This window comes from Pelmatolapia mariae, linkage group LG16_19 (assembly GCF_036321145.2).
Source record: "Pelmatolapia mariae isolate MD_Pm_ZW linkage group LG16_19, Pm_UMD_F_2, whole genome shotgun sequence".
Taxonomy (NCBI): Eukaryota; Metazoa; Chordata; class Actinopteri; order Cichliformes; family Cichlidae; genus Pelmatolapia; species Pelmatolapia mariae.
Genome location: NC_086241.1, coordinates 54,459,375 through 54,481,755, shown reverse-complemented (window position 1 = coordinate 54,481,755; position 22,381 = coordinate 54,459,375). Strand labels below are relative to the sequence as shown.

At 39.7% G+C, this 22,381-nt stretch overlaps 2 protein-coding genes across 5 annotated transcripts; one reads left to right on the top strand and one right to left on the bottom strand.

The window, feature by feature from the left end:
- Positions 1-2,094: 2,094 nt before the first annotated feature.
- Positions 2,095-5,411, bottom strand: tmem30b (transmembrane protein 30B). The gene is made up of 7 exons (XM_063499348.1): positions 5,223-5,411; positions 3,927-4,034; positions 3,688-3,795; positions 3,434-3,524; positions 3,215-3,352; positions 2,893-3,102; positions 2,095-2,273 (listed from the first exon to the last, which is right to left on the bottom strand). Exons 1-7 carry the CDS (start codon positions 5,409-5,411, stop codon positions 2,095-2,097), a joined length of 1,023 nt encoding a protein of 340 aa, XP_063355418.1.
- Positions 5,412-6,612: 1,201 nt separating this feature from the next.
- Positions 6,613-20,359, top strand: kdm1a (lysine (K)-specific demethylase 1a). Of its 4 annotated transcripts, none has more exons than XM_063498747.1 (22): positions 6,613-6,681; positions 7,363-7,399; positions 7,984-8,268; positions 8,599-8,764; positions 8,932-9,065; positions 9,143-9,221; positions 9,317-9,409; positions 9,529-9,635; positions 9,777-9,858; positions 10,172-10,266; positions 11,848-11,865; positions 12,702-12,844; positions 12,958-13,048; positions 13,140-13,274; positions 14,730-14,803; positions 15,853-15,964; positions 16,148-16,280; positions 16,384-16,571; positions 17,558-17,672; positions 17,856-17,983; positions 18,407-18,553; positions 18,874-20,359. In XM_063498747.1, exons 2-22 carry the CDS (start codon positions 7,370-7,372, stop codon positions 19,072-19,074), a joined length of 2,556 nt encoding a protein of 851 aa, XP_063354817.1. In that variant the 5' UTR covers positions 6,613-6,681; positions 7,363-7,369; the 3' UTR covers positions 19,075-20,359. The 4 variants fall into 4 exon arrangements, with proteins under 4 accessions (XP_063354817.1, XP_063354818.1, XP_063354816.1 ...); XM_063498746.1 differs by having other exon boundaries at positions 6,633-6,681; positions 7,363-7,414; XM_063498748.1 differs by lacking the exon at positions 7,363-7,399 and having other exon boundaries at positions 6,627-6,681.
- Positions 20,360-22,381: the final 2,022 nt, after the last annotated feature.

The following is a 22,381-nucleotide window of genomic DNA, read 5'->3' as shown; positions in this document are numbered from 1 at the left end:
ATTAATTTGTTTTTAGAGCTTAGTGCTAGTCCTCCAGAAATGCAGTCCCAGATTGGTTTTAACTAGCACAAATATTTTGACTTTTAACCACACAGATGATGTGAAAATGAATCAGATTCTCTCAACACTATCAAACTCAAAGGCGAGAAAAGTATATTCCCTGGCACATGAAAGTTGTTGTGGTAATTCCATAAATAAGGTGACAGACAGGAAATCTGAATGCAATGAATCTTTCTTACTCTCATTTCTGCATGCCATGCTGCTCACAGGTGAATAAAACTGACTTAAAGTTCATCAGATCACTTTACAAACACATTCTAACTACTATTGAATTCAGATATGCATTTAGTACATCTGAATACAATACAAGATTTATCCAGCCTCGGCAAACGAGTAGAGCAACAAGGTCCGCCATGTAGGTGTGCCTAAGCAATGCATCATTTTTGCGCAGTCAGCTCTCTCCTAATAAGCAATTAATGACTGGAATATATTTCCCCAGAATTTGAAAACTTGTATAGATTTCTATCTTTAGTCATGATATATATTAAAAAAAATGATTTTGAGGACTTCGTCTTGTGAGCATTCATTTCATTATGACTGCTTAATTTTTTTATGTATATATGTGATTAAAATTGTGTGTGTGTGTGTGTGTGTGTGTGTGTGTATGTGTGCCCCTGTTGATAGATTTTAACTTTATTTACTTTAACTGCAGATACAAGTTAGCTAAACTTTCTTTCCTTTTGTGTGGAGATTTTTATCTAAAGTTCTGTAAAATAATAACTAAAGCTTTAAAATAAATGTTATGGAGTACAAAGTACAGTATGTGCATTCAAAATGGAGCAGAAAAAGAAAGTAGCCTAGCATATTTTTAACTATATGAAAAGTGTGTTTGAGTAAAGTACCCTTTCCATCCCATTGTTAGACAGTAATAGTGGCATGATGGGAATGGGGCCTCTGGACATGTGCTCTATCTGCACTCCGTGGGATCACAATTAAATCAAGTGTCATGAGTGGGCCCCACCCCGGCAGGACAATGTGAGAAGTATCGCCCCAAAGAGTTTTCAGAAACTGCTGGAAGAACAGGACAAAGAGCCGGAACAAGTCCCTTCTACAGAGACCCCAACCACAAACCCACAAGACAAAAAGAAGATCACATTTCAATCTCCCTTTGCCGGACACCCTATAGGATATTATTAGAAATCATCTGTCAACGCCCCAATGGATCAGAGCTGCTTTGTATACATTCAGCATGAATTTTTCAAATAGTACAAATAGTTACATTTAAAAAAAATTGTACATATAGCCAAAGATTGATGAATAATAGTGTTCTTGGATGTTGCATTTCATCAAGAAGGCAGACCCACCAGCACTTGATATTACACATTTGATAATAAAATAAAATGTCACGTACTAAATTGAGCTTTTTGAGTATGATTATATATGCAGAATAAGAAGTAGGACACAATCGTTCTGGTCATGTTTATTTAAATAAATACCAACATAAAGTAAAGCATCAGTTTCAAAGAGTAAACACAGTTCAAACTGGAACAAGTTAAGAGAAAATATAATTAGGGGCTTAGCCTATACACCGCATCCCTGAGTAACAGCAACATTTGCAACTTCTATTACACACCCCACAGATTAAACAGCTTTTCAATGATTTATGGCTTTAATATTGTTACTGAGTTAAAGTGAGAATGCAGCTCAGTTTTTGATGACAAAAGCATGTTTTTAAGAGGTCTGCTGGCAATGACTATTTGTTGGCTAGACAAGTAAAGGATTAATTTACAGATGTGCCGGTGGACAACTATATATACCAACATTTAAAAAAAAAAAAAAATTATGCTAGCTCACTAGTTGCATGGAATCAATACAGTAACATCAGCATCAAGTCCTTTGAAAGTTAAAAACAGACTTTGTCTGCACCTCCGGAGATAAATCTTCATACCCAGGATAAAATACGTAATTTGAGCATTTCACATGAGGACTAAACCGCACCTTGATCACCTCATTGAATGAAGGCCAAAAAGACGGAAAAGATGATTGAAAACGTCGATCGAGTCGATACATCCGCTGAAGTCCATGACAGGATGCTCATTCCTCATTGGGGAACTTGAATTTAGCATAGACAATGAGCATAACTACGGACATCACAACACACAGGGAACCAATCACGAGGTAGGCAATGCCGAGAAATTCATTCTTTCCACCCATCCAGGACACATTGCTGAACACAATCTTCTTCGCCCCATTAAAAGCCCGAACAGGATAGTCTGGGGCACAAGTGTTAAGGATATACACTGAGAATAGATACAAATGAATACCAGTTGTGGAAAACAATAACACTAAAGCAGAAAAGACATAAGTTATATCAAAAAGTAAATTTTTCATTTTTCATTCCATAAAAATCTGTCTTACTTGCATTGCAAACAAACAAATATATTTAAATGTTATATTGAAAGTATTCAAACTTACAGCCCTGTTTTCTAAAGTGGACGATATGGAGAGCTTTACATAAGTCCTGCCTTGGCACACGACAATCAAAAGCTATTTGCCTAGCTTGTTTACCTATGTCAGAAAATTTGCCTGTTTTTTTGGTCACCTTAAAGAACTCCTGAGTCATTGTGCTCAAGCCAGTGCTCTGGTGAACAGAGACACACCCAACCTGTTGAACAGGTTACGAATACACTGCTGTGGCTGTAACACGACCACTGGAGCCTCGTAAATCTTTAAATCGGTGGAATTGTTGTTTTTTTTAAACAGCAGGCTATTTTGTAAGTGTTAAATATCATTGGTTTCATATCATCATTTATACATGTGTATAAATACATATATTATAAATATGCATCATCCTTTAAATCATCGTATATTGTGTAATGAGTACAAGGATACTGTAGGTGACGTCAATCGTGTAGTTTCCAGCTGGGAGACCGTTTTGATAATCCCCGCTTGCATCGATTCGTCGATACAGCTTTCTGAAATTTGGCAGCGCTGCCCTCCTCATCCACACCAGGAAATCTTGATTCACAAACCCGTTGTTACTAGGGTCTGATGTGTCCAACTCATAAGCAGGCTTGGCCCAATTTATGGGTTTCACAGTACCTGCAAGTCAAAGTAGGCCAACATTTACCAAACTATGTTAAGTTCCTGGAATGTGCACTTTATTACCCTCTATTAAACACAACTTAAGATAAAATTAAACTAAAGGTATTACCATTGAAGGCATTCTTCAGAGGTGTAACGCTTGGATTTCTGTATTTGACGTTGTAGTCTGTCCACCACGCTATTCCTTTTCCATCCAAGGGCACGTTATTTGTTGTCCCATTGACGGTCCTAGTCAGCGTGAAGGTGTCTTTAAAAGAAAAAAAAAATGAACACTTCCTTTTATAGAAGATACTTTAATCTCCACAATTACTAGAGATCCCATACAAACCATTGAACATGCTGTTTGCTATTGATCCGCATGGCACAATTGGTTTACTGCTGCTGTCGGAGGCATAGGGGGAACAGGAACTACTGGGGCTCTTCAAGAGATACAAACAATTTTTTTTTTAAAAATTCATGATCTGTAAGATTTACATGAATTACAGAACTGTAAAAGTAAAATCAGCACAGCTTTAGAAACTGCACGTTTTTACACATCCAAGTCTGTGCGTGTCTGTGAAATAGTGTGTGTTCTTAACTCACTGTAAAGTAACTCAGGTCTCCATATAGCTGGTTATCGTCTTTGGATGCCCCATATCTTCTGTAGTTTTGGAAGTAGTTTGACAAGCCGTAATAAAAGAACACAGGGCCCTGGATTAAGGAAAGCAAAACCCACATAAATTAAAAAAAAACAAAAAAAAAACAAAAAAACCCCACTGGATTGAGAGGCAGGAGTAAAGTTTTGCTGGCATAAATTATATAAAATAAGGATCCATCCCAACCTGAAACAGAGTATCGAGGGTGAAGTTCAGTGAGCACTTGCAGTTTACTGTAGTTGACTGGGCGCAGGTAGAACATGGTAATCCGTTGCTATCCCCAGTGTAGTCCAACTGTGTGGGAAAGAACATGAAAGTATGAATTCTTACTTCTCAGAAACACCTATTTTCATTCTTGTATTCAAGTCTGTAAGCAGACAGCATGGTCAGTAACTGTTCATAAGAATGATCCCATATAAATGTGTAGGTCCCCCAAATGTTACCAAAGCAGCTCTAAACCCTTTAAGGCATAGACATATACATCTCAGGGTACTATGTTCTGTCTGGCAGCAGGATGTTCTCCCCGTATCATTTGGTTGTTGTGGTTGGCATTTTGGGGCCTCCTGCACGTGTTATAATGTTTTGGGTTGCTTTAGGATTTAGGGGCCGGTTCAGTGTCTTGGACTATTTGTCCCACTGTATGTGGTGCCAAATGTAGGTGGAAGCGGAACTTGAAGTTTTTCCCAGCAGCTCTTTGTTTTTAATGAGATGATCATTATTATTAACCTCATGTGTTACTGGTTTTAATGTTTAAAGACTGTTTAATAACAGGGGCGGATCTAGAGAAATTTTCTTAGGGTGGCATGAAGGTGGCAGAGAAATCAAATGGGGTGGCAAAATCAAAGCCTTTTTTTTTCCCAAACACATATGCAGGTGATGACATATGGTTAAAATGATTCAAATTCAGTAAGTATACATGCTTTTCATATAAATATTGTCTATAACTTAATTATTTTCTGTAGCTCACATAATTAAACATGTTAGTTTCACATAAAATCCACATAAAACATGTGAATTTTGATTCTATGTACTCTATAGCCTGTTTAATAAATAAATATATAGCCCAATACGTATAAAATTCAGAAAGCTACACAACATGGAGCGGTGTTGTTCAAAATGTGCTCTGGCACAATCATAGGCTTGCTGCTGAAAACAAGAAAAAAGCTGGTCCTGCTATGGGCTGAACCATTTGTTAATGGTGGAGGGGGCTAACACTATACAATAAATTCATTTGTAGAATTTATATTCACTGTTAACCATAACTGCACTCAAAGTTAATGGTATCTTATTTTAATAAACAACACTGTCATATGCAAAACTAGGGTGACACTTGGGGTGGCAAGAGATCATTTTAGGGTGGCACATGCCACCCTTCTAGATCCGCCCCTGTTTAATATAATTATTTTAAAAAAAATATAGGCTGCATGCAGTTGTCATTTGATTGTTCATCCTAGGCATATGCTTTCAGTGTGGAGGTCATACCTCTAACACCTGGATGCTCCTGGAAGTGACAAAGAGAGCGACTCCAATGCCGATGAAGGCCAGCCCAATGAGGACAAATCCTGGGATTACAATTCCAGCAGAAAGTATAGGCTGCCATGCCGGAAGCCTTTGCTGGGTGAAGGCGGTGTTGTCTGGCCGGTTGGCTGACTCTGACTCTTGTTTCACCATTTTCTCGCTTCTGTTGGATTGAATCATTATAGGTTTACACGTATGATCCAGTTTATAGCATTGCAAATGTGTCTATCACATCCACGGCAATGTATGAACCCCCTACTAAAAGTATACTAGCTCATTTGTTCACCAAAGATTTATACAGGTGTGTTGACAACTGACGTCACATAACACTGTAGCAAGGCTCGACATAAAACACAGCGAAAACCTTTGTAATACTGTACACACGAAATCTAAAACCCCGACCCCAGCGGTATACAGATTATTAAAAGTACACCACTGATTTTTCGCTCACTTTTAAATGGGTTTGTTCAGATACATAGTTTACCCCAAACAAAATGCTTTATCATTATATTCACGCCTAACACTTGGGTATTATATGTTTAGCCACTTACGTGCAATCAGCTCTAAAACGAAGACACAAAAGCCTCAAAAACAGAACATCGATATGCTTCCCTGAGCCGTGAACCCGACAGAGCGGAACACCTTTACCTGCTTACCCCGCCTACTGTGCCACACCTGCTCTTTTCTTTTCTTGGGATGACGTCAGTTGTTTGCAGGGTCGGGGTTTTGCGGACAGAAAGTAGGACGGAAACGCGGAACATGGAGGCTTGTTTCGGCCACTAATAAATAAATAAAAAGCCGTAATACTGGGTTGAACTATGTCAACTAGGCCTATGCAAATTTGGAAGTCCAAGGGTATCAAATTTGAGATTTGTGTTTTTTTTCCCCCTGCTGAATAAACTCCACAAAAAAATGCCGGAAGTAGCAAAAATTATGCAAATTAAAACCGAAGTCGGCAAACTGATATTAATTTACTTTTATTCAACAAATATTTTTTGGTTCAGGCTTTACAAGGCTAACTTAATTAAAAATTTGATAAACTGACTCGTAATTTTGGCTCAGTATAACATATGCTGTAATTTAGTAATAAATGATTTTTTTTTCTTTAAAACGCTCTTTCCGTGCTGTATTCAGAAGCTGTTCCAGAGCACCAACAAAGTGTTCATATCTAAAGGTAAACAATATTTCATCCATTGCAGTAGTTATGAGCCATTTAACCACGAAAAGCGCCCTTGAGTAATGGCAGTAACAGTAGGAGCTATTCAAAGGCTCGGCATTGTTTTAGATTGGCAGTTATCTCAACCATTAACTACACAGGGCGGCAATTGCGTAACGTTTTCCACTCACCAATCACAGAGAAGTTCATTGTGCAAGGTCTAATAGTGTGGAGTCTTTGTGTTGACATCTTCTGGGGGATTGAGAGGTATTATTAATATTTTCAGTATTTTATAATTTCCGGTTGCCTTAAAACAGTAGCAGTGTAGTGCAGAGTAGTGTGAGAACGTTTGTAAACGATTTCGCGATCAGTGTATCAATGCGCATCAATTTTCAAACAAAAAAACGGCGTACGTGCTCTTATGCTACCATTGGTGCTAGCCGGAGCTTATTGTTAGCATTGGCTAACCTAGCATGGTCGCCAATGAGAAATCAGAATGGAATATATTAAAGTCAGTGAAATCTATATGGCTGCAGTACATTGCGTGTTTAGCAGTAGCGTTAAATGGTTACGATATGAAATTCATATGGTGCATTTAAGGCTCTGAACAGAAGAAAACCTGCTGTTAGCAAATGATTGCTAAGCTAGTTTTGTCGTTAGCTTGCTAGCTGAAACAAGTCAGAGAAAGACGGTTCCTGACTAACGGGATTGGGCATATTTAATCAGAAAGTAGGATACAGACGGGCAAACGGCAAGCCGTTTCCTGTTTTCTTCAGGAGATATCTCGACTTGATCGACAGACATTGTGAAAGACTTTCGTCCCACGCAGGGTCTCAGTATTTTACGAAGTAATTTAGCTAAGTTAAAATCCATTCAAAATTACATAAAAGGCCGATATCAAACAGTCCTGTTCGTAACCATATTTCTGGTTCTGTCTTTATTTCTTAGTGTTTGAATGGATATTACCAGGTGCACGGAGAAATGGGTAAAACAAGACAAGGTTACTGTACCTTGGTGCCCTCATTTCATAAAGTCATGACATCCATGCACACGCAACATTGTTTAAATCATCCAGTTATAGAGATTAAAAAAAAAAAATGAATTAATGTCTTTATTTTGGGGTGATGTATTTTCAAACACCAGGCAGTATTTTGCAGTTCTTGCTTCAAATGCAGGAGGATGTTCAAATGTTTATGATGAAAAATAATTGTTAACCAAACCTTCAATTACTGAGAATTACACTTACAAGGGCTTTTGGACTGACAGTGCAAAGGCTTGCAGGCCCTTCTGCATTGTTTCTTATCCCTATGGATTTTGTACTTTTTATATGTTGCTGTAAAGTAAATCTTTAATTTTCGTATATTTGGTACCTTAAAGTGCAGTAATGTGTGCACACAGTTATTTACCCAGTGCTCAAAACCACATCATCATGTTCATCCAATATTATTTTATTATTATTATTATTGGTTACAGTGTTGCGAACATCTAAAGTTCAACCATTTCACTTTTTGTTGTTGTAAGCATCATCATTAAGGAGTACATCTCATTCCTGTTCCCTTTTTTGTTTAGGAGAGGCCTCCAACATCCTCCATAATGCTGTCTAGCAAGAAATCAGATGCGGGTTCCTCCTCCTCTTCTTCGTCTTCTGCAGCAGGAGGTGATAGGGCCCCGGGTTCTGACATCCAGACGGGATCTGCAGCCTCAGTGGCTGGAGCTATGGATTCAAAGAAAAAGGACAGGTCTTCCCCTAGTGGGGAACATGGAGGAGCCTCTTTGTCACACCAGTCAGGCCCCGGAGGGGCAGATCAGGACTCTGCTGAAGTCCGTAGGACGAGTCGACGCAAGCGAGCAAAAGTAAATATTTTAGGTTTATAGATGCTCACGAGGAAAGGAAAGGAAATAAGTTTATTGTGGCATCATGAGAATTGATTATATTCTGTGCTTCAGGAGCGTTCATTATCCGAGGAGTGTTCATTATCCCAAGACACAGGTATTCTTCTGCGTCTGCACCTCCGTGAAAAGTTAGAAGTGGCAGTTGTTTCCCAGTGTTTACAGTGTGATATTTCTGGCAGTTGTTGGTTATGCCTGAGAAATGTTTCAGCACTTCTAAGAGAAGTGGGAGTAAATGAACAGTTTACATGAATGCCGGTTTTAATGATGCTTTTATTGTGCCTACTGTTGCAGGTGGAGTACCGCGAGATGGACGAAAGCCTGGCTAATCTTTCGGAGGATGAATACTACTCAGAGGAGGAGAGGAATGCCAAAGCAGAGAAAGAAAGGAAGCAGGTCATCCCTCCTCCACCCCCACCAGTGGAGGAAGAGAATGACAGTGAACCAGATGAACCGTCTGGTGTGTGAAACACTTGCATGTTAGAGCAGTAAAAGAAGACATGTTCTTATTGAACATTGTGTATAATCATTTACCTGCTAATTGGTTGCAATTCTTAACTCAGTGGCGTGTTAAACTGATCTTAGACTTCATTTCAACAGAACAGAAATATGCGTGTTTATTTTTAGGTCTGGAAGGTGCTGCTTTCCAGAGCCGTCTTCCTCATGACCGTATGACATCCCAGGAAGCAGCCTGCTTCCCTGACATCATCAGCGGTCCCCAACAGACTCAGAAGGTCTTTCTGTACATTCGCAACCGCACGGTATGTATTCATATAAATGTATTAATTTGAGTTTCTAGATAAAGGGCAGTACTGTAATTCATGTTGATCTCATCCAGCTCCAACTGTGGCTAGACAACCCTAAAATACAGCTGACCTTTGAGGCCACAGCGCAGCAGCTTGAAGCTCCATATAACAGTGAGGAATTTAAATAAAACATTTTTTTCCCCATTATTTTTATTTTTGTCCTCATACAGAAAGAGAAATTTGATGTCCTTTTGTTCTCTTTGTAGGTGATGCTGTGTTGGTCCACAGGATACACAGCTACTTGGAAAGGCATGGTCTCATTAACTTTGGTATTTACAAGAGGGTCAAGCCTTTACCCAGTAAGTTCATCCAGTTATTCTACTGCTGAAATAGCACTAGCAATTAACCTAATTTTGGTACATTTTATGTTTTCTACATGACTTTGAGTTGAAAAACAAAATACTGCCTTGTCCTGCAGCAAAGAAGACTGGGAAGGTTATAGTCATTGGTGGAGGTGTGTCTGGCCTGGCCGCAGCCCGGCAGCTGCAGAGCTTTGGGATGGATGTTACTGTGCTGGAAGCCAGGGTACATTACTAACAGTATTTCTGTTAATCAGATGTTGGTAAAAGTCATTTGAAATTGTAAAATGCTCACTATAATAAGCCTCTAAATTCTATTCATGTATACTTTTAAATTGCTTTTTGAAATGTTAATCTTTCCATGCAGGACCGTGTTGGAGGCAGAGTGGCCACATTCAGGAAGGGCAACTATGTTGCAGATCTTGGAGCCATGGTAGTGACAGGGCTGGGTAAGAATCAGATTCTTTTTGTTGAGATGCTGAAGTTAATCATCTTTAGCATTTAGTAAGTTTTTAGCGTCTGTGTGCTGTAGAGGTGCATATATTTTAGTATACAATTCTTAATACTCCAAAACTCAGAAGCGTCATGTGTTCAAGATGCAAATAATTTTTAGTGTCACATGATCTGAGGTCACAGTGTTAAGAGAGCTATTTTTTAATTATAGTTTTATATTGGTTTAGTTTTACTTTGATTAACCTGTAGAGGGTGATAACAGCCTGTGTAATGTCATTGTATTTTGGGTCCGTGTGTGCACTTGTTCAGGAGGAAATCCTATGGCAGTTGTCAGTAAGCAGGTTAACATGGAGCTAGCCAAGATCAAACAGAAGTGTCCACTATATGAAGCCAATGGACAGGCTGTAAGTACAATGAATGATTTTAATAATACTGAGGTGCCTCTTGTCTATTATCCTGTTGCAGCAAAACTCAGTAGGGCTCCTAAGATATTTGTAAATATATATTTGATTTAATTTTAATAACAAACTTTTTGTGTGTGTTTGTTTTGTTTTTTTTTGTAAAAATCCAAATTTTGTTACAAAACCACAATGTGGCAATAGGCTAACAGCAATAGAGGCATGCATGCTGATGTGTGAAAAATGTCTGCTTGCTTCAACCATACTGCTGTTCATACTGACACACCCATTAAACATTCCCAGTGATGGTAACAGAACTATGTGAACCATTTGATTTAATAACGCATATAACCTCCATGCACAACTTATGTTTGCCCTAGCTCCAGACCAGACCCGCACAATGTTCAGTAGACATGTTAAAGTCTGTGTTTTCTGCTTCAGCTCAGCTGTCTTGTGAAGATGTTTTCAATGAACGCCTTTCTTGGGGTCATTTCACATGATTTCTGTTGGGTTACCTAACTCTAAGAGATGATTTTGTAATCGTTTGCAGCTTTAATCATTTAGTAATTGATGTGGAAATGTGGTTAAAGTTGGCAAATGTGTCTCGTGAAAACAAACACGTGGGAAGCTCATGCCCCATAAATTTTTATCAGTTACTAACAAAAGGGTTCAAATCACAAAGTAGCTTCACCATACATCACAGTGTCAATTTATTATGGGGTTTTTTCTCACCTGGCTGTTCCCCATCATCCCCCACAGTTTGATAACCACTGCTTAAAACCCACCTCCATGCTGGTTTATTTATTTGATTTCTGTTCCTGATTGTGGATAGGTCTGGTGGTTCACATGGTTTTTCTGTCACTCTGAGTGTTTGAATGAGTCTTTTTATAGGTCCAACAACAAGTCAGTGGTTTCTGAGTTTGTTGAAATTGATTGTGTGTTTGCACTTGTAACTTAAACGAGGGTATGGCCATGCTTTTAGACACATTCATGCATAAATGTCGGAAGCGCCACAGAGTCTGCTTTTAACATGTACAGATGTGTAAACCAGAACATTCTGTTAGGATTTTCTTTTCTTTTTTTTCTTTTTTTGACGCTTGCAGAAAAGGTGAACTCTTGGCATTAAAGTGCTGTGTTTGCGTTCCTAGCTGGTACTTGTCCTTTTTATGGCTTTCAAAGATTCACCGAAACATGGTGGTAGAGTTCTTAACTACATACTGTTGCGTCTGATCAACAACAGCTCTAGTTCCTCTAGGAACTGAACAGCCCAGAAACGGATATAGCCTAATGTCATTAAATTGTTTTTTCCCCCTTTAGTTTGTGTTCTGCCCATTAAACTGCAGCAACATTAGTAGGATGTTTAGGATCCTTTTCAAGGCTCTATTTTGAAATCTTTTGAAGCAGCCACATCACGTGTAACTAATCTCCCCCCCTGCAGGAAAAGGCAAATTAAATGTACATGATTTACTTTTGTGCAAAACTGTTTGACTTTGAAAATGTTTACTTAATATGTTGTCTCTCTCTTCCCCTCTTCCCTTTTGTCTTTTCAACCCCTGCCATGTTCATCTTTTTGGTGAACTACTAAAGGGTGAACGGTGCACAAGTGTATGTATCTGTTTATTTGCATACTATTTCTCTTACTTCATTTTTAACCAGTTTTAGAACTAAATATTGCTGCTCATCCATTTGAACTTCACATCATGTAACCTTTTTAAATCCCTGTAGTAGTTAAAGAGAACAGTAAATACCCAAACTGTCATTAACTTTTGTGTTTGGAAGAAATGACAAAGCACTATATTTAGCTTTTTTTAAGTAGTGAGTTGATAAGAAATCATTTTAAATGTTTCTGGTTTCAATTTGTGAAAAAGTCATTTTGGTAAAAGCAAAAAGCACATTACAAACACAATATTTTAGCTCATTTTAATAGCAATGCTATGCAAAAAATCTAGTTATATCATTGGCTATATTTCTGCTAAATTGCAGTAGACGAGGCTGGCTGTGAAAAATATTCAATGCATTAATCAAATCAAATAAAGAAAGCTCCATTCTTTGATAAATGTACAGCATCCTCATGTGTTTCACCCCAATCATAATGCATAATGTGTTCTACTAATGCTTAGCCATAGAGCTAACTCTTTTCTTGCATTGTCTGTGTTCTGTGATTTTGAAACATGTCATAAATCTCTTTCTGCATGTTTATCAAGGCATCAAATACTGTAATATTTCTAAGTATTTTTTAAGGAGACATGACTAACTTTTATTAGTGAATCAAAGTGTTTTTGTCAGTATTGATTCCATTATCCCTAAACATCAAAAGAGTTAAGTGTAGTTTTGTTTATTTGACTAGTGCCATGTCTTGTGTGCCTGTAGTTTTATTATGCTGTCTTTTACATGCCACCAATGAGAAATTCTCCTTCTCATGCGATTGCTTGGGTGTCCAGGTACCAAAAGAAAAAGATGAGATGGTGGAGCAAGAGTTCAACCGACTGCTGGAGGCCACCTCTTACCTCAGCCACCAGCTGGACTTTAACTTCCTCAATAACAAACCAGTGTCTCTGGGTCAGGCTTTGGAGGTGGTCATACAGTGAGTATGGGGGAACACTACAGGAGCTCACAGACAAAAGAATCTGGTATCAGTATCAAAGATGCTTATAGGTACTTGAATACACCTCTAATCATGTGTCTGTATGTGTGTAGGCTGCAGGAGAAGCATGTAAAAGATGAGCAGATAGAACACTGGAAGAAGATTGTAAAGACTCAGGAAGAGCTCAGGGATCTTCTTAATAAGGTGAGCATAAATTACTTTATGAATTTCCTTAGCTGCCACTTTCTTCCCCTCGCTCTGCTTACCTACCTCAACTCTTTTCTCCACCTTTCAGATGGTATCCACTAAGGAACGTGTTAAGGAGCTCCATCAGCAGTATAAAGAAGCAAGTGAAGTAAAACCCCCCAGAGATATCACAGCTGAATTCCTGGTGAAGAGCAAGCACAGAGACCTCACCGCACTCTGCAAAGTAAGTTCGATGTTTTTTTTTGAAAAATGGAAAATAGACACTGGACAGATCACCAGTCTAACACTATTTCAGATTAAAAGCAAATGTATTTCACATGGGATAAGGGGAAGAGGATGGATGGTTGGATATGATCAAAAAGTCACTAATCAGTGTCATAGAAGAGCATTATAGCTACAACTCCTTACACTTTCCTACACTTTTGTTAGTGTCACATAGTGTCTGTGTTTTGTTTTTATTTGCTGTAGGTTGAGCTACTATGAGGCAGTATTAGACATTCTAGGTTTATTATAAGGTTCATTCATTGGCCGGGAAGTTGACCCACCACAGTGTGTAGGAAAGAACTTTCAATATTTAACAAGTGATTTTAAGAGTATTATAGTGCTAAAGAAGTACTAGCATCTGAAGGGGATATTTTATGGACCACTAGTTCAGGGTGGGTGCCTGACAGAATTTTAATGCTGTGCTGTCTAAGTAAACCAGACAGGCTGTGTTTAAGTGGTTTAATGCCTCAGTTGGACGTAATATTAGAGTGAGTGCCGCTGTTTTATTTTTGGTGAGGATAAATCACCTCCACTACTGCTGTGTGTGTATTTAAAGGGGAAGATTTAGTTTAAACACAGCTGGTATCTGAACTGGATTTGTCTGCGACCCATCCGCTGTCTGAGAGACCACTTCAAGGGTTTGAATCACTGTCTTACAGTCTTTCTGTCTGCACATGTGTATACATACACTTTGAGCAAGACAGACTTGGCTTTTAAGAGTGTGTGTGTGTGTGTGTGTGTGTGTGTGTGTGTGTGTGTGTGTGTGTGTGTGTGTGTGTGTGTGTGTGTGTGTGTGTTTATGCACATTATATTCTTTTATGACTGCACTGTAGAACAAGATTTTAAAGCCAGTGAAATTCTTTTTGTTGAGAGATTTTGTGGTAGTCTTGCCACTTTTTGTGTTTCCTCAGGTCAGCTAGTTTAGAGGCGAGGGATCCTTAAGACTTAATGTAGCTTTGCCTGGAGCTTCGACTGCTACGTGGTATTACCAGACTTTGCACTGTCCTAGTTTTTTCTCTTGTGGTGAACTGAACAGGTTAAGTCAGCTCTTTCTGTTAAAGCTGCGTGTCCTTTCTGCATGACCTGAAACCCTCAGGGTGTGTACCGTGTACGTGCATGTGAAACTCAATCTCCAAAAGTCTGTTGTTTGACATAAGTACTGGTGTATTGCTAATATTGGGTCCTGAAGTGCATACTAAATACAAGCTGAAGTAAAAATTTATTAAGAAAGTGATCGAGGCCAGACTATAAAAACACTTTTAAAAATCATGTATTTGTGATAATATTCCCAGTATCTGGAAGCATAAGAAGTTTCCTACACTGTGATTGTGATCCCTTGTGACACTGCTAAATGTCTAGGCTGTATGTACACTGAATGAATTCTACATTACATGACTGTGCTGTTTGTTTGTAGGAGTATGATGAGTTGGTGGAGATGCAGGTCAAACTTGAAGAGAAACTCCAAGAGCTGGAAGCAAATCCACCCAGGTAAGACCCACCCTCCATCCCAAAGAACCCCAACAGGATTTGGGTTTTTGGGTTTTTTTATTGCAATAAAAATTAAATAAAAACGATTCTAAAGAAATCTTACTTTTTCACTGAGATGTTGTTTTTACATTGGAGTTCTGAGCTAGAACAAATACCCAGAGTTGGCTGTACTTTGTACCACTTTGGTGTTTAGTGGCAAAGTAAATCCTGTTTCCAGGTTTACAGTGGTGATTTATTATTAAGCAATTGTTTTTTGGTCCTTTAATGAAAGTCACAGTTGGGTTTGCAACACTAACCTGCGATGTCATTACTGATGTAAATCTTCAGGGGCTTTCACAGGTAAAAATACTGGACTGATTATGTTGAAGCATCATTTGCTAAATATGGATTGAGTGAAATTTGTTGGTTAAATAAACAACACTGACTGTGTTTTTTAAAAAATATTTTTAAAATACAAACCCAGTCATGAGAAATTATGGCATGCTTTCCAAGACATAAATAAAAAGTGATTACACTGATTTGCATTTTATGAAGTAGTATTTATAAGAGAAAGGGCAACAAAAGGCGGGAAAATTAAGTGTTACTAAAAAGAAAACGAATTGGGTTACCTGGCGACGGGTCAGTAACATGACTGGGTATAAAAAGAGCTTTTTAAAGAGGCAGAGTTAGAGAAGTAAAAATGAGCACCACGAGGTTCAGCAGTTTCCAAAACTTGCAAATTGTGGAGCGGAATCGGAATAGTATTCCTCAATGTAAGTTGTGAAATGATCATCTGCACTACATCAAACGTTTCTGAGAATCTGAGGAAATCTCTGCACGCATGGGACAAGACCAAAAATCGATGGACACAGTGGTAGAAAGGGCTCTAGCTGTTATCAGTTTATCAGATCACGGGTTTGTGTTTTTAGTTGTATTTTTGTGTGTTTAGTTGTTTTTTTACACAGCATCCCAACTCTTTCAGAATTTCATTTGAAAGAGCAGCCTGAGTTGACTTAGCGTGAGCTGTCAGTGTACCTCACTTCTCGTTGCCTTCCCCTTCTTCCCCACAGTGATGTTTACCTGTCATCCAGGGATCGGCAGATCCTAGACTGGCACTTTGCCAACTTGGAGTTTGCCAACGCTACACCCCTCTCCACCCTTTCTCTCAAGCACTGGGATCAGGTATGTACACGAACACATTTTGAAAAGACTTAACTGTGCAATGCAAAACTGCGGTTGGTTTTAATGAAGACATTCGAGGTTCTTCGCTTTTTCATATGCTCAATAAGCTATTGTTGCTTTGAAATACTTTTGGGGAAGTTTATTATGGTGCTGAGATAAAATGTTAAATTAATGTTTCCACAGGATGATGATTTTGAGTTCACTGGCAGCCACTTAACAGTAAGAAATGGTTACTCGTGTGTTCCTGTGGCCTTGGCTGAGGGCCTGGACATCAAACTAAACACAGCGGTGCGGCAGGTCCGATATACAGCATCTGGTATGTGTCTTCTGTCATTTGGCAAAAGTGGAGCTGAAGAAACTCAGTATTGCAGTTCATATAAATGCAGAATGTTTAAGGAGCACTCTTGTTGATTCTGCAGGCTGTGAGGTTATAGCTGTGAACACTCGCTCCACGACTCAGACATTCATCTACAAGTGTGACGCTGTGCTGTGCACGCTACCCCTCGGGGTGCTGAAGCAGCAGCCCCCTGCAGTCCAATTTGTTCCCCCACTGCCAGAGTGGAAGACATCAGCTATACAGAGGATGGGTTTCGGCAACCTCAACAAGGTTGGATTTACATATATGGATAAGCATTTGTTAAAGTGAAAAGGATAAACTCTGCATTGTTGAGGTTCTACTCATAAAAACAGAGTCGGATTTTTATGCTGGAGTCCAAAGATTTTAATTTTAAACTCATTCACAGCGGGGTAACACATGCAAGTGATGTGCCCAACTTTTGCCTGACTCCTAACACATGTTGTCATGTTCAGCTTCAGCGCTCAAGCTATTTTAAATCATGTAGCGTGTTTTCAGCAGGACTGAGGAGCTGGTTTCTCAGGGAGATGACCCTCTGTTTTTGCTGCAGCATAATTATGCTGAGAACCTGACCTTCAGCTGCTGGAGGGATATTGCATTTAAAGCAAAATCATTATTCAGGATTTATTGATTGTAGTCCCGAGGGGTTTGCTATTCTGCGCTCAAATTGCTAAGCTTGCACTTCTGCTGTATTGAGCTGATCTCTTTTGTGTATTTTTTTTATTTTTTTTATTTCATAAATCAGTCTAGGATTCCAATTTTCTCTATATATGTCTATGCTATTGTTGTTCTATTCCTCTTGTTAGTTTGGAGGATGATGAGTGGTGACTAGAGGAGAGCCGTGTATGTGTAGGTGGAACAAAGCTGGATGGCGTGCACACGAAAGATGCTTTTTGCCCCGTGTTAGTAATCCGATCAGAGTGCTCATTCTGCGTCACTCCTGACCCCCACCAGCTCCTCTACTCCCTCTGTTGTCGTGCATCATCCGCAGCAGAGTACTTTATTTTCTAATTCTGCTGCATCACAGAGGAGAGTACTGCATTATTATGCAATCTGAGCTGCTACTAGCGCAGTTACTCCAGCAGGAGGAGCTCTACCATTCACATGGCCCTACCTATTTTGAGCTGTCAATGTGCTGAGCATTAGATGTACTTCACAAATGATTGAGTTTTGTCTTAAATAAGCTGCCTGATTGTTAGGTGACTATTCTTAATTTATGACCCTCCCTGTTTCTGAAGGTGGTGCTGTGTTTTGACCGCGTGTTCTGGGATCCGAGCGTTAACCTGTTCGGTCACGTCGGCTCCACCACTGCAAGTCGGGGCGAACTATTCCTTTTCTGGAACCTCTACAAAGGTGGTGTACACATCACATATTTCTAGCCGTTGATGCTATTACTGCTTCAGTACTTTCTTAAGGGCTTTTACTTTTACTTTTACTTAAGAGCTGTTCATATGAGTAAATTGTTTCTTTAAAAACAAACCAAAAAACCCCAACCATATTTTGGTCTAAATAACGAATTGTGACTCTTTCTTTTAGCCCCGATCCTGCTCGCTCTGATGGCTGGCGAGGCTGCTGGCATTATGGAGAACATCAGTGATGACGTTATAGTCGGACGTTGCCTGGCCATCCTTAAAGGAATATTTGGAAGTAGCGCTGTGCCACAGGTAGAGCCTTTTGTGTGTCGTCTTGTGTTCTGTCCCCCAGTTTTGATCAGACACATCTTAATATTATGTTTGAAGCCTCCAGTGAAGTAGTGGTTGGGACTATTTTCAAGCTCAAACATTTGGGTTTTCTCAGTTTTCCAATACTTTAAGTGGAATGTCAAATTCATTCCTGAATTGACCCCCATAACCAGCAAAACTTAACACAGCGAGCATATGTGAAAGCACCCGCAATGGGGGGGGAGTCGCATCCAAACCACCCTTCATTATAAATCATTTGCTTATGGTTTCAAATGGGATAAAATCACATGCATGCATGCCAGCGTTGGAGCTGTGCACCATCCAGCTGTTTACAGGTCCCTCTAATATCATCATGGAAAATTCTTACAAAGCGTGTGCTGTTTTTGTTGTGTGTTGTCATGGCAGCCGAAGGAAACTGTGGTCACCCGCTGGCGTGCCGACCCCTGGGCGAGAGGATCCTACTCGTATGTAGCAGCAGGTTCTTCAGGCAATGACTATGACCTGATGGCGCAGCCCATCACGCCTGGCCCAGCGATACCAGGAGCCTCCCAGGTAAGTGCTCAGCAGAAGGCTGCTTATTATTCAGGAGTGTGTGTGTGTGTGTGTGTGAGTGAGAGCGAGAAAGTAATGAGGAAAAGTTGCCCACAATATTCAACCAAACCAAAGCGGAGCGGTTTATTCCCAGCACAGATGTTTTTGGGCTGTTTTGATGTTGGCGTGCTGATTTGATGTGAACAAGTCGCATGTATGTGTTGACTGATGAGCCACAACAATTTACTACCACCCCCACCCTCCCAATCCTGTCTTCTTTCACTGACTCTTACGCTGGAACATTTTAAAGCTTATCTCAAAGCGTTTTTTTTCTTTTGCAGCCTGTCCCTCGTCTCTTCTTCGCTGGTGAGCACACCATCAGAAACTATCCTGCTACAGTTCACGGGGCACTTCTCAGTGGTCTTCGAGAGGCCGGCCGCATCGCAGATCAGTTCCTCGGTGCCATGTACACACTTCCCAGACAAGCCACTCCCACTGGCACCAGCAACCCTCAGCAAGCTCCGCCCACCGCCACCGTTTGAAAAGCTTCTCTTGAGTTCCTCCCTACTCAGGACTGGATCTACTAAGACAATTTGTGATTAAAATGTAAAAACAAAACAAGGTTTAACCCATAAACTGGTGACATTTCTGGATTGGTCTTTTTACACACAAACTCTGGACAGCATCTAGTCACACACAGCAGGGACGGATGCATTCTCACTACAGGAAATGTTGGTTTTGGTGAGGGGTGGTGTCTGGGTAGAGCATCCAGCAGGCAGGACAGGTGACACCCACCTGCTGTGAATTCTCCCTTCACACTCTAGATAAATCTCTTGGTCAGAGCTCTGTAAGGTCTAAAGTCCCTTTTAGACATGGATAGATAAATAACGATGGCATTCAAACTTAGGGCAAACCTTAATGTTCCTCACAGCTTCATTCAGGCAAAACCTACCAGAGTGATGGTGATTTGTGTCTGTGCCTGTCCACACACATTGGGAAATGGTGAAATTCATTCAATTGCATTAGAAACGGCGTTAGGTACAGGGTCATTATGTACATGCTATTTCTTTGTGGGATAGTCTCTACTGAGCTGATAAAATCACAAAGATGCAGGAGACACTTTCCCACTAAGGATCTATCATAATAATCTTTCAGACCTAGTGAGATAGATGACTATTACAGAGTTTTACAGAAAAGTGACCAGACATGTGCAGATGCCGTCAGATTGATAGAAAGTAGTGGATAAAATAAAAGGGGGCTCATGAAAAAATTTTTTTAAAATCCCCCAATAATTTTTGCTATTAGAATAAAATAATGAGACTTCTAGAGTTTTCTGGACATGCGTGTAATTAAGATTTTTTTTTGCCTTAGAGCATTTCTGTTCTTCAGACATAGTTTGGCTCTTAAGAGTTCCCAGAAAAATGTGAAAATATGCAGATAGTACAACTACAAACTACTACCAGAATAGGACATGACCTACTACATAGACTGGGTTGCTAGGGAACCGTGAGGGAAAAATCTTTTTTGTTGTTGTTGTTTTAGATTTGCCGGCATGGAATTACTTTCGGTACTTGGAGTGATTCGATGTGGAGCTATCAGAGCCGAATGTCTTATTTATGTGTTCTTTTGTTCCTCCAGAAGACTTTTTTTTGTCTTGTTGTCTTAAAGCTTAACATGTTACTATATACTGTAACTGTGTGCCTGTTAAATTTCATTTGTTTAGGCTGGAAAGTGTATTGAAAAAGACTTGTATTACAAGTTAAAGAGAGCTATTCAAAGAATTAATTTTGTTTATTGTGATCAACACTTTTTTTGTATTGTCAGTTTCTTTTATTAAAAGAAGAAAAGACATATATTAAAGTCTCTTTTTTTGGAAAATCTGAGATTTAAATGTGTAGATTGTCAGATTTCAGGATTAATCCCCCCTTTTCTTGAGCTGCTACTACCTGCAACTGTGTCGTGATTGCGCTTTTACATTCATTTGCATGTAACATGGCTGCATCTGCTTTGACCCTTCGGTGACCCTCCTTCATTGCAGGTCTGGCCGCCTCCCAGGGTCTGTGGTACTGTTTGTGTTTTTGAGAGAGAGATGAGGGTCCCTGGCAGCAGCTCCACATAGTGGGGGATCTGATGAATGAAGGGGGAGATTAAAATGGTCAGCCTTGAGCTATGAGGTTTTTTTTCTGAAGTTTCAGGGCTCGGTGCCCCTCTGTTTCCATGCACTCTTGAGCGTCATGGGCCTTTTTTTTCCCCCTCCTCAGAGCTGTGGTTATTATTATCGTGACCAAAGGAGATGTTTGATGTAACAACAGTAATTTGAGCTGGGGTTTTGGACTGCTGCACTCAGATATTTTCACCTCCCTGGTAAACCATAGACTCAGAGCAGTGTGTAACTGTTGACTGGTGAGGTTATTTTTTATAATAGCCTGTAGCCCACATCAACTGATTGGTTTATAGAGAGGCAGAAAGTATTATAAAAGTCTGCAAGTAACTACAGCTCCATAGCCGCTGGGTGGAATGTGTGCTAATGCAGGTACAAAACCTCCCACGTGCTGTTCGTCACATCTCTCCTTTAGTATACTTTTATGACTAAATACCAGTACAATGAATTATCTTCCCATCACTCATGGTTGTCTAAATTCTGTACAAAAAATAAATACATAAAAATCATTTTAGTGCCACTTCTAAAAGTTATATAATTCTGCACAATTGACCTCTGACCCTTTGCATGTTCACTCAGTAAACATCCCACTCGGTTTTCTTTTCACACCTGCTGTAATGTGTGATCTCTATCCTGCTTCACTCCTCCACTCGCCTGGAGTGCCACTGAGTCATTTCTACGGCTGACTTCACAGCACTAATTCAGGTCAGCCATCAGAGCTGAGGCTCAGAAGTACCAGGGTCCAAACAGGCACCGCGGTGCTGCAGCACCTCCCATCCATCTGAATGTGGGGCAGATTAAAACCACAACAGCAGATTAACCCGTGACTTTCAACGAGTTTGATTCCTGCGGGTTTGCTAGATGTGAAACAGCTGACTTTTAACACTTGGACTATGAAACTAAATGGAAATCAGCAACTGTTACTATTTTTTATGAACTGTGACATGTCAAACATTTTAAAATATCTTCACGATTAACACCTGCTCATTGGACACGTAAGGTACATCTCACCAGTACTTAACTGGTCCCCCTTTTTGATTTACTGGATGCACAGTCACCACATCCCAAAGGTGCATCTCAGTACAGTGAACTCATCAACACCTTCATGGTACATTATCCTGTTGGAAGCAGTCATCAGTAGATGTGTACACTCTGGTCAGCAGCAATAATCAAATAGGTTGTAGCGTTTAAACAGGGATCAGTTGCTACAAAGAGTGCCAAAAATATCCGTCAGACCATTAGAGCACCATCAGCCTGAACCATAGATGCAAGCCAGGATAGATCCATAGTTTTATGTTGTTTAGAGCAGATTCTGATCCTATCATCCGTTTTTCCATGTAAACTGTAACCTCAGTTTTTTATTGTTAGCTGACAGGAATAGTAACCAGTGTGGTCCTCTGCATGCCCTTGTTGTAACGAGTGTCTGTAGAGTTACTGTTGCTTTCCCATCAGCTCAAAGATGTTTAACAACCCTCCTGTGTCATGTGATGCTGCCATGTCAGCTGATGTTTGCGTTAATAAGCAACTAAACCCAATGATGTGGCTGACAGATAATTGTTGAAATCACACTTTTTTTTTTTTCTTTTGCTAACATATATTCTTATGCAGGGATTAAATGTGTAGTCACACTTCTTTACATTGACAGAAATAGGAATTTCATTTATCTGAAGTGGGCTGTATGTGTCCTG

Coding starts and splice junctions, on each gene's coding strand:
- kdm1a (XM_063498746.1), top strand. CDS start 7,370: ATGGATATTACCAGGTGCACGGAGAAATGGGTAAAACAAGACAAG. Junction 9,636..9,776: donor TTACTGTGCTGGAAGCCAGG/GTACATTACTAA, acceptor CTTTCCATGCAG/GACCGTGTTGGAGGCAGAGT. Junction 17,984..18,406: donor GAAGTAGCGCTGTGCCACAG/GTAGAGCCTTTT, acceptor TTGTCATGGCAG/CCGAAGGAAACTGTGGTCAC.
- tmem30b (XM_063499348.1), bottom strand. CDS start 5,411: ATGGTGAAACAAGAGTCAGAGTCAGCCAACCGGCCAGACAACACCGCC. Junction 3,353..3,433: donor AGCAAACAGCATGTTCAATG/GTTTGTATGGGA, acceptor TTTCTTTTAAAG/ACACCTTCACGCTGACTAGG. Junction 2,274..2,892: donor CACGATTGACGTCACCTACA/GTATCCTTGTAC, acceptor CTTGTGCCCCAG/ACTATCCTGTTCGGGCTTTT.